This window comes from Pteropus vampyrus, unplaced genomic scaffold, assembly GCF_000151845.1.
Source record: "Pteropus vampyrus isolate Shadow unplaced genomic scaffold, Pvam_2.0 Scaffold120, whole genome shotgun sequence".
Classification (NCBI taxonomy): Eukaryota; Metazoa; Chordata; class Mammalia; order Chiroptera; family Pteropodidae; genus Pteropus; species Pteropus vampyrus.
In genome coordinates, this window is record NW_011888901.1 from 4291816 (window position 1) to 4304113 (window position 12298).

General features: G+C 38.6%; 1 protein-coding gene across 15 annotated transcripts in view; it reads left to right on the forward strand.

Annotated features, from left to right (window-relative positions):
- Positions 1-12298, forward strand: part of CFAP221 (cilia and flagella associated protein 221) — a 96357-nt gene that overhangs the window by 67299 nt on the left and 16760 nt on the right. For 10 of the 15 annotated variants that reach the window (XM_011366087.2, XM_011366088.2, XM_023534140.1 and 7 more), the window contains 3 exons: positions 4017-4109; positions 6285-6380; positions 10429-10537. In XM_011366087.2, the coding sequence (XP_011364389.1) occupies positions 4017-4109; positions 6285-6380; positions 10429-10537 (298 nt within the window). Of the gene's footprint in view, positions 1-4016; positions 4110-6284; positions 6381-10428; positions 10647-12298 lie in introns of those variants that run through there. The other 5 variants (XM_023534136.1, XM_023534137.1, XM_023534138.1 and 2 more) reach the window with 2 other exon arrangements.

Consider the following 12298-nt stretch of genomic DNA (forward strand, 5'->3'; position numbering starts at 1 on the left):
CCTCTCTGGGCTCAGTCCTCTTGTCCAGAAGACAAGGGGATTGAACTTGTTGCAAAGACCATTTTTAGCCTTGATATTTTCAGGAGGTGTAGGAGAACTTGCCCCGTGTGCAGTGACCCCATATATACTACCTGTCCACCCCCCTGCCCCAGGTATTTGAGAAGATATTTGAAATCCAATTTGTGACTCCAGAACACTTCATTTACTTCTTCTTTCATTGCCGAGAGAAAAGCTCTTCCTGAATTAAGTAAAATCCAGCCTTACTGCCAGATGCTTTTCCACAGCACGTGGAAAATAACCCTTCTGGGTTATTGCCTTGGTGCTTCTCTACTACCCTCTGCCTGGAAATTAACATGAGACCAAGCATAGGACTTGGGCCGTGGTAGGAGCTCAAAAATATTAGTACTTCTTCTATGAGTTCATTCATATCTCATCCACCCCACTGCAATCTGAAAATAAACTAAGCATTTTTGTTCTTCATTCTAGTATATTTTTGAAGACCTGATATCTCCAGGCAAAACAGGGACATGGTAGAGGGAACAACGCTTTGGGGTCTGAGGCATCTGCCTCCATTACTTGTTAGCTGTGTCACCAGCTCTATGTCCTTGTGCAAGTTACTTATTACTGAAGCCCTTTGAACACTAATTTCCCCACGTGTGAAACAGGAATGGTAATGGCATCCTCACCATGCTGTTATGAGGATTAAAGTAAAATGTAAAGTATATAGCACCATATTTATAACTTTTTCCCTTCCACCCTCCATACCCACCCACTAAACCTTGCATTCACTCTGTCGCCACCAGATGGCGATGATCCGCCGCCACCCTGACACACTGCTTCATTTTGCGGTGGGGTGAGGACACTTCAAAATTGACCTGTGTAATCTGTAAATATAGCTGGATGTGGGATACTGTCAGGGGACTGGCGAAGCAAAATGAGAAATGGTGAGAAGTGGAGACTGCCTGTGTCCACCAGCTGTCCACATGCAGAGGTCTCCAGAATTACCAGGGTGGGAGCGGGGGGAGGGGAGAATCCTATTTTTTTCTTAAAGCAATGTCCTTGGAAAAATCTCCCGAGGCTGTTCTTTCAGAAAGCAGTTAGAATGCAGTAACCTTGGGCTTGAATTAACCATGAATTAAACATAAATTCTACATGAATTATAAAAAACTCACCAAGCCTGAGTTGCCACTTTCAGCTTCTGTGTCTGAGTGCTCTGTTGGGCAGTTTGTTTCAAAATAAACCATAATTGCATAACATTATAAAATCAAGAAAGGATTGTATATTTCCTTATCGTGCATTTCCATGATGCAAAAATCTAGATCATGTCTTTATTTCTAAAAGCAGTTACAAACTAATAATGGCGTTTCTTTTTTAAGTGCCTAGAGATCCATTAATGATACTTCAACTTTGCAATTATTTTGCTTCAATAAATTACCTATTGCTTATGAAGTGGACCCCTCATGTCTTTTGCCCCTGAAAGTTACCTGTTTGTTGTTAAACTATGTGATATATTTATTTAGTGTTTATTTATTCCATGTCATTTTTGTATTCATAATAAACAAAACAGCTCACTTGGCTTCTTCACTCTTAAATAAATTTAGAGAATTTGTTGAGTCTCTAGGACTTTCATAAAATCTGAGTGTCTACACCAACTGAAGAAATCATCTATTCTAGTAGTGCCCAGATTTCAAAATTTTAGAGACAAGTGAGATGTCCAGAATTTGGGGACTGATTTAGGATCAGAGTTTTATTTTGTCATTAAAACAAAACAAAGCAAAACAAAACGCCCAGCCACTATCTATTGCCACCATTTCAGTTTCGGAAGAACATATTAATACAAAAAAAAGTAAGAGGTATATGGTCTCAAAATTTAAAAATCGGGTGTTTTGTCTCCTGAAAAGCATTCGATTGTTGCTATGGAGAGTGGTCCAGACGGTCAGCACCTCAGCCCCTCTTCGGACAGGGCTCCCTTCCGACTACACACTGAAGTCTCAGTGCAGTGTCAATCAGAACCTGCCTTCGTCATCAAGTCAATCAACAGGACTAATCTCTGGGTGGCGGAGCCCAAGGTTTCTTTTAATGAGGAATGGTATTAAAGTCCAAGATCTAGGTGCTACTGAGCGGTTTTGTTTCTTGGCCTCCTCAGCAGACAAGCCAGGGTGTGTATGTGGAGAAATATATATAAATATATACATACACACACAAACACACATACATATATACATGTACATGCCAAAGCACACACACGCATACATTTAATATACACATATGTACATATACATGTGTGCATAAACATATGTACACATACATATACAGTATATATCTCAGAAATCATGAATTCAACCAATGCTTATAATTCCAGCCCATATCCATAGAGTTATTGCTTGCTTTCCTCCTTTCCATACTTATATGTCTCTTTCCATTGTGAGAACCCTGATTCCTAACACATTTTACTCAATTTTATGGCACATCTAAAATAGTTTCAGAATTACTTCCCCTATAACCACTTTAGTAAGAAAACATAATAAAGTTCAGATTTATTTGTAATTTTCCCCCTACCCCCATTCCATCCAAGACTGGAAAAATATAGTCAAGTTCTATATTTATACATTACCTGGATTGCTTTCCTTACTTTCTTCCCTCCTTTCTTCCCTCTTTCTTTCCACCTTCCTTTTCTTTCTTTCTTTCCTTTTTTTTTTTCTTTTTCTCCCTCTCTTCTTTATTTCCCTCCAGTGTGATTATGGGATTCATTTGAAATACTGGTTTCAGTTTACTTTCAATTTGGGTTTTTTCTTTCCTTTCTTATTGATTTAATTTTATTATTATTATTATTTTAATATATAGACTATTAACATGCCTTCCAAACTCAAAACTACACAAAAAAACATACTCAGAGAAGTGTCACTCCCTCTCATCTGCCTCCCACCACTTGGGGTAACCACCTTGGTCTTCTGATCTACTGGTCCTTTGCTTCTCTTTGTAATGCTAAGCAGAATATATGTATTTTTCTTACCTTCCCTTTTTTCTAATACAAAAAGTGGCACACTAGATATGCTCTTCTGCATTTTGCCTTTTTCACTTATAACTCCTAAAAATCATTCCGTACTAGTATGTAGATATCTTCCTCATTTTTTACAGCTGTAAAAGCCTTGTGCCATAGTTTTACTCAACCAATCTCTATACTCGGAAATCAGGTGCATTTTTGCACAAGAACAAGACAAGGAGAAGAAACTCACCTCAAAGACATACACACACTCAAAGGGCTTCAGTCAGCCCCATTTTTCCATTCCCACCTCCCGCCTTACCCTCAGACTGCGATCTTTGTAGGGTCTGTAGGGAGGTCAGTTCCTTCCTGTGTTCGAGGCTCTGCCATCCTTTACTCTTTTTCAGGAGACAACAGTCTTCCCACCTTCAAGAAATGTATTCCAGAAAATTGTTGAAAACTTTTTATTTGTCATTTCTTCTGTTCTCTTTGCTATTGTGTGTTCAGTTTTTATTTCTTTAATATCATTAGAAAGGTTTATGAGGCATTGAGACCTAAAATAAGTGCTTTTTCCACCATCTTGAAACAAGATTAAGATAACAATATATTTTTTCTCTCTATCTCAATCTTTTACTGTCTTCAATACTCAGGAATTTTGTATACGCTTCTAAACTTATAATGTCAAACAATATATAAGAGGTTGGGAGGAAGGTCTGAAATTGAATAGAACTAAGGAATAATATCAAAATTGGGAAAATAACAAGAATGAAAAGTGAACTCTCTAATTTTAGACATGTTTAAAAATTCTGTTTCTAAACCCTGGAGAATGTCTTATTTGACAACATACTCTTGGATTTCACCTATCTCACCCCCTGCGTCTGCCTCTAAGGAAACGTGAGTGGGTTTCTAGGAGCAAAGGAGGACAAAACAGTAAAAACAGTGTTAAAATAAAAGTGCTTTAGAAAATTACACAAAGATCCCAAGTCTACAATGTGATTGTTTATCCTTGGCTGCTTGCGCGATTTTTCCACAGCTGCGATAACCTCAATTCGGTGCTGCTTCCTATAAATGTCCCAGCCATTCTGGACTCCTTACCAGAAGAAGACAGATTGGAAACAGTTGAACGGTACAATTTTTACTTTTGGTCTCTAATGTAGTCTGTTTTCCAGAAATACACTAGGTGCTGTGAGAGATTTCCAAAAAGCACCCGGTGCCTGAGCTTACAACCCAAATGAGATAAGGCTAAAACTCAGCCATATTCCTAACTAGAAAAGATGCTAAATTCGTGGTGGAGAATACACAGTTTTTATGGTCTCGCGTTTGCTGATCTTTAGGTTCTTTAGGAGTTCAGGAGAGGGAAGAGCAGAGGTGGTGCTAAGTGGGTTTGGAAAGCTTCAGTGGTCATGTGGATTTGGGTCAGTACTTGACAGACGGGTAGGACTTGGAGAGACATAAAGAAATATAGGCCCAAAACCAAGATGCTTAAATTTGATTTTACTGATGAACAGCCACCAGCCATAAAAATATGTCCTTGACTGTCCTGTCACTGTGCCATTTAAACATTTTTGCATGTAAATAATAGTGAAATCCAAAATATCAGAGGTGTCAATCCAGTTCTCTGAGACCTGCCCACAGTGATACTTGGCAATACTTGAGTGTTTAAAGCTCGAACCGAGGTCTGAACAGGAAGTTTGAAGTGTCTTCTATTCAAACCACCGCGTTGGGGGGAGGGGGACACGGGGCAGGGAGAGGGGGCAGGGGAGGTCAGCATTGCTGAGAATGCTGCCGCCAGGGCCAGGTAATGCACATTTGCTTGAGATTCAGAGGAAAAAGTGCTGACAGGGGCCACTGAGGAGCCTCTCAGCAAACCAAAACATAGCTAACCACTCCTCCGTTCACCACCGATATGCAGACTATTGTGACTCAATTTCCTCTTCTTTGAAATGAGAATAGTGCCCACCTCATAAGCAATTGTTAAAGGAGACGGCAATGCTGCTGCTGATGGTAACTATAATATCTTATATTTGCTGAGCACTCAGTGTAGCTCAGGTGCAGCACTTTGCAAGTACACTCATTTAATCCCCATGAGATTTTACTATCATCCCCGCCTTAGAGATGAGTGAACTGCTAATAGTAAGATTATGTTTGCAAAGCACCCACATAGTGATTCGCACAGAGAACCTGCTTAGTAATTGTTAATTTGCAGTCTTATGGGACTGGAACAACTTTTGCAGCTTTCATGGCTACTTTCCTTAACAGAAACTTGCTAGGCCCTCCTCTAGTTATGTATCACTGCTAAATAGAGTTCCTGTTTGTAATTCCAAACTTTGAGGCCTTTGTTGCCTTTGTTGATCTTGGAAGCATTTCTCTTTAACTGAGTGTGGTGGAGCCTGCTGCTATCAAAAAAAATCCATTCCCCTCCTCTTTTAAAGTAAGAGTTGTTCAAAGTAGGGACTAAATTTTCCAGCCTCCCTTGCAGTTAAGTCATCCATTTGACCAGGACCTTGCCAAAGGAATGTGAGCAGATGTCAGATATTCTACTTCTGAGGTCAGGACTCTTAAAAGAGTGAGTGTATCTCTTCCCCACTCTCTCTCCCTGCGTTGCCCCAGCTGACACAGCTATAACCACCAAACAGCAAAGCTCTAGCCCAGGGATCAGCAAACTATAGCTCATGGCCAAATCTGGCCTGCCACTTGTTTCTGTAAATAAAGTTTTCTTACATAACTACACACATTCATTTGTGTATTTTCTATTTCTTTCATGCTACACCTGCAGAGTTGAATATTTATACAAGTGACCTTATGTCCTGCAAAACCTTTACAGAAAAAGTCTGCTGATCCCTACTCAAGGTGATAGCAGACCACAAGATAAAAATAGCCTCAATCCCTTTAATTTCTTCTTTCACCCATAGATTATTTAGAAAAATATTGTTGAATTTTTCAAGCAATTGTGGATTGTTTTAGTTATCTTCTTTGAAGTTGATTTCTATTGGAATTCCATTATGGCTTTATGGTCCAGGATATGGTCAATATCAGTAAATGTTCCATGTGCACTTGAAAAGAATATGAATTCTGTAACCCCATTTTAAAAATTGCTTTTTATTTTCTGTTATTCCTACCATTGTTCATTGGTGGAAAGCAATTTACCAGCCTTACACTTCTCTTAACACAGACACAACAAAAGTAGTTAGAATTAATGTCGAAGGCCCCAAGAATCGCATAACTCTTTAATGGTCACAATGTTTCTCTTTTTTGAGGGGAAGGAAAAACTATTCCAGCTAAACATCTTATTCCTTTTCAGTGAGCTCTGTGAACAGAATGTAGAAGTTATGTTGACTCCAGAAATGATCAAAGTAGAATTCCCTACGTTGGACTGCCAGGACACCAAAAAGGAAAAGTAAGTATATGTTTTTATACCTTAGTAACAGGTAGCTTTGGATAAATTTGCCCTACATGAAATGCAGAATTGTCATGTTGTTTGCATCTTAACATTTCAGGTTTCAAGAGAGAGAGGTTTCCAGTTCTTTCAATATTTAGATGTGTACTTTATTTTATGCACAATTGCATTCCTTCATATGTTGCTGGCAAGAAAGCCTTTAAAAACTGAATCCAATTTTTCCATTTGCTTATTATTTAATTTCAGAGATGTGTTTGTTTCTTATTGTGGCTAAATGAGTTTCATTCCGTATGAGGAACCCGGCTCTGGAACCACATGAGACCTCAGGCTGAATCCCAGCTCCACCATTTATTACATGTGAGATCTCCAGCCAGGTTACTTAATCAGTAACTGGGCCTCAGTTTCCTCATTTGTAACATGCAGGAAATAAACTCTCTCTCACAGGCAGTTGTGAGGACTAAATGAGACGTGAACACATAGACATCTAAGTAGTTGCTTGATGTGAGCTAGATGCTCAGCAAATGTTAATTCTTCCCTTTGCCTCTTCATCAGGAGCCAACTAGCTAAGCAAACATTATCATCCTTCAGAAAACTGGTTTTGATGAGTATTTTAATAATGGAAATAACCATAAGTGATTCATATGCTTTAAAAGCTTGAAATTCCAGGTATACTTTTAAAAATTCTTTTTATTTAAAAAATGCTTTTTTATTATTAAAAAATCAGAAAACACAGAAAAATATAAAGAATACAATAAAAACAATAACCCTACCTCCCAGAGGCAGTAGCTTGTACATTTCGATGTATGATCTTTCATAAATAAATATATGTTTTAACAAAATTAAGTCATATCATTCATATTATTTTGTCTTCTACACTTTTATTTAGCAACATATCATAAACATATATTTATAAATATAGTTACACGTCATTATGTTTGACTGGTAAATGTGCCATAATTTAGTTAACCAACCCTCTTCTGATGATCACGTAAACTCTTTTCAGTGTTTTGCCGTTACCAGTAGTGCCTCAATAAACATCCTTGTGCCATAATTCCTTACAAACTTATTATCAGACTATTTCCTTAGGATAAATTCCTGAAAATGTAAATGCTAGATCAATATGCATTTTAAGGTTTTAATATGTATTGTTAAATTGCCATCCAAAAAGTATACCAGCAGAGATCAAGACTGCCACATTCAAATGCCCTGAACAACATGGAATACGATCATTTTTTTTTCTCCTTCACCAATATGATAGATTTAAAAATATCTATCTTATTGTTTTAACTTTTCTGTTTACAAGTGATATCAAAATTTACAGTTTACAAGTGGTAGTAAAATTTTCCTATGCTTATCGACTATTTTTCTTCTTTATGAGGGGCTTGTTTTGCCCATTTTTATAGGAAATGTTTATCTTACAAATGTTTATTTGTAGGAAATACTTATCTTACAAATGTTTATTTGTAAATCTTTCATATATTAAGGATAATTACCGTTACTCATCCTTGTCATAAATTTCTCAGGTTGTCTCCTAACTTTGGGGTGTTTCGGGAGGCCTTGCCTTTTCTGAAAAGAATGCCCACACGTCTGGGGTTCCTTTGGTGTGTTTGTGATAGTTTCAGAAGTCTACAGCAACCAGCACTTCTCAGAAAATAGATTGGTAGTGTCTGGTAAAAGAGAATTTAGGAAGTAAAAATGTTAAACAGAATTTTAGTGAACATCTGTTTTGATCAGTTAATTAACAATAAAATATCATGTTACAGTACATAGTACATAAAACCTCTTACACCTCAACAAATCGATGCACTTTGCATTGCATTTGGATTCAGGTTTCAAACAGTTGACTAGGAGCCTTAAATTAAAATGTTTTTCTATTTTAAAAATTACCCCTGGAGATAGAATGGCTTGCTCCATGAGCAGTGCTGTATCTAGTAACTCTCTCTGCTCACTTATTCTTTAACACAGTTATATTACAGAGCTAACGCTGAATGCCACTTGATTACCAAGTTATCATTAAATAAAATAGAAGTTATTACTTTATATATTCACCCAAAGTGGTATATATTTCCCCCTTTTATGTATTTCAGCTACTTTACCAAGTAAAATAAATAATAAAGTCTAAATATTTTCTGCATACCAAATTAGCTTCCAATTTTTTCAAAATACACACACATTTCATACATTTTCAATAAACATAGCCACACATTTTGAACTCACCTATTTTGCAGCTTATTTTATGTATATTTTTTCATGTGTCAAAACTGTCAACATAATTATCGTTTTATTAGCTGAATAGTATTCCAACAGGTTGGTAGCCCACAGACGATTTTCAAAAGTTCTTTGGTTCAGAAATTCTCTTCAGCTCCTGTCAAGTATTATCCAATGCTCAGTTTTGTCTCCTCTGTCCTTGTTCCTTTTCCTCCTTCAGCCTCAGCCAGAAGCCAATAGAGTTGTCCTCACTGTCAGGTACACATACAACCAGAGCTTGGACAGACAGAGGCAGAACAAAAAGAACACCCCAGGGATGTTTGATTTCCCCATGAAGACTGCTACCTATTTAGTTTCTGGCAAACAATATATATATTTTTTTTATTTATTTATTTTAGTTAGTTTCAAGTACACAGTACATTGGTTAGACATCTATATAGTTCATAAAACGATCTCCCCAATTGCTCCCTCCCTCCTCTGACCCTCCACCTAGCCAATGTATTAATGCTAACTGCATTCCCTCTGCCGTGCTCCCCATCCCCGTGACCATCCATCAGCTACTAATTTGTACTTCTTTAACCCTTCACCCTATTCTTCCAGTCCTCCAAACTCCCCTCCCCGTCATCAATTGTCCACTATATTCGAGTCTGTTTTTTATTAGTTTGTTCTTTTTATTCCTTAGATTCCACATATAAGTGAAATCATATAGTATTTATTTTTCTCTGACTTAAATACCTTCTAGGTCTATCAAAGCAGTGTCTTTTTCCATCCCCTTCCTTTTAGTCTGTGTGTGTCTTTTAATCCGAAGTGAGTCTCTTGTAGGCAGCATGTGTAGGGGTCTTGTTTTCTTATCCTTTCAGTCTGGCAAACAATATTTTAATAGATGCAAAGAACTATCTGCTCTCCCTCCATCACCGTGATTAACCTGGGAGATTGCTACCCTGGTGGTGACCTCAGCTCTCCCAAGACTCATTAAGGGGAACCATGTAAAACGTCAAAGAAACTGTCATTCAACACTCCTTAGATTTTCACAATATCATTCAGTCACTAATATCTTTAACGAGAGACATGGCCTATATACTTTTAAATTGATTCTATAAAATGGTGCCAATTAATTTTTTTTAAGTACACGCATTAGGAAACATTTTCATTCTCTTATTTTCAGGTATTTCTGCTTTTGCAGAACTGCCAGACATTTGTCAGAACTTTCTATTTCACTTTCTTTAGAAAATGTTTCAGAATCATGTGATTTTATAATCTAGGCAGATCATATAGCTGAGCTCACAATCTTTAGACATCTGCCCTTTGAACCCAATGTACTCGTCTTTTCCTCCCAGATATTTGGAAAGTCCCACCCAGCACAAGTCTGGACTCCACGTCAGCCATTACTCGATCCAGATACATAACCCTCCCCCTTGTTCCCACCCTTCTGGAGCCGTTGGCAGAGTCAGCAACGTTGTGGTCTTCTTCAGTCATAGACATGAAGAATCAGCTATTGCCAATTGAGCATTTAGAAGACATCATGCTAGGATGTCTAAGAATAATTTCTCATTTCACCTTCGCAATAGCACTGGGAGATGGGAATTACCACCATCTGTATATCTGGCGATGGATACTGAAAGTTTAGGTGATGGCCATGCTAGGAAACCGGTTTGAATTACTTAACAGCCAAGAGTTTTCACTGGAACTAAATCGTTACTAAATATTTTATAAAACAACTCCTTAAACCTTCACTGAGGTATCTCTGGTGACTCTGAGCCCAGCAGCAGGGTGTTGGTGGATGACTCAGATGTTTTATGCAGAGGCCTGATGTGTCTGTGTCTGATGTTTTGATATTTAGGGAGGTAATACACCAAGCACAACCAATGGAGAAGGCAGGAGAAAAAGTGCTGGAGGAAATGAAGAATCTGCGGGCCAAAGCTCTCAACTCATACCTGATTCTAGAATAAAAATCACCAGTAGGTCAGTTCCTCTCATTTGCTTTCTTCGGGTCACTGTGCTCCTTTGTGTCTATTTATGTTCTAGCCATTTGGGAATTAAAGTTTCTAGAGAAAAAAATTGAAATGTGGATGATGTATATGTTTTTGTTATAATTTTTCTTTTTTTATATAAAATGTCATTAGTATGATGGCAATGTTTGAAGCTTTTTGGTGCAAGATTTAGTGCTGACACAAAGACTTTCTGAGCAAAGCGTGAGCCACTGTGATGAGAGGCTAAGAGCCACGTGCTGATAACTATTCATGAGTCTTTTGGAGGTGTGGTACCCACGAACCAGAGGGAGCAAGGATTTGGGGGAAAGTCACTTTCCCACCTCTGTACAGAACCAGCTCCTTCAGCCCCCCTGAGCATCCTCCCTGAGCATTGCTTACTTTGGCTTTGGCATCACTCCTGGAGAGACCAGCCTTGGTGAGGACACTGGGTCCTCAAGTAGCTATGTGATGGCCGAAACTAGTGAGGGGGAACTAGAAATGGAGGGCACATTGTGGGGCAACTAGAGCTTGCAAACTGGTTTGGGAGCAACTGGAAAAACACCCCGCTGGGAACTCTCAGAAGCACCTGGTGCAGATCACTGCCAAGGGGCCAGGAGTCCCTGTAAACACATCAGTAAAAACCAGGCCTTTTGATTGTGTTTGTTAACATGGCTCCATTCACTTGCATGAGCTGGTAAGGCTGATGACATTGGAGCTATATTATAACAACCCATAATTATCCAAATATATGTGGATGTGTTCCCTCCATTCTCTCTTCTATGCATACATTTAAAAAGTTGATATCAGATTCTATATACAAATTTGAAAGGGCTCTTCATTAACTCATTGATTCTGACATTTTTCTGAAACTTATTTTCCCATTATGAAACCAAAACTCTTTAGGGACAAGGCCCTATAATATTTGAAGCAGTTCTTCACATACTTTAGACAATCAAATGTTGTTAGTGACCATTTCCTTGTTGTCACTCAACATAGTAGGTAAACGATTAAGCTTGTATCTATAGAGACCATGTCTTGAAGACTAAACCCAGCACATATGCAAAATCGAAGTTTTTATCACTCAGTTATACGCCATGTCCTGTGGGAAGTACCCTGGGGAAGTGGACACAGACAGCTGGAGGCAGTGCCCAGTTGCTGTACTTCAAGACTAGGTTTGCCAGATACAACAGTGCCCAGTTAAAGTTGAATTTCAGATACATGACAAATAATGTTTTAGCATAAATATGTCCCAACAGTGTATGTATTATTCAGGACATATTACACTAAAAAAGTAATTCATAGTTTAGCTGAAACTCATATTTAACACAGTGACCTATATTTTGATTTGTTGAATCTGGCAACCCTACTCAACACCCAGTGGTCTTTTGAGAGACAGTGTATGAATAGATATTGAATGAATGAGGTAGAGGCAGTGGTTAACATGCATGGGAGTTGTGTGTGAGGCATGAGGCAGGCTTTCCTACCAGCTAGAAGAATAGCTAGTTTTCCCTGGGCTTACCATGTGCCAGGCCCTCTGCTGACCTGTAAGGGGCTGCTGCTTCAGTCCAGAAGAAGCCATAATACTCTTCCCCTGTCCAGAAAGAGGCCATAATACTCTTCCCCAGTGGAAAAACCTGACGGTCCCAGGAGCCAGGTGACTTCCCAAGCCGGTAAAGACCTCGAAGGCCTGTGTGACTTCCAAGCCTGGGCAGAATCAGGGAGGGATTCTTTGGGTGGGCC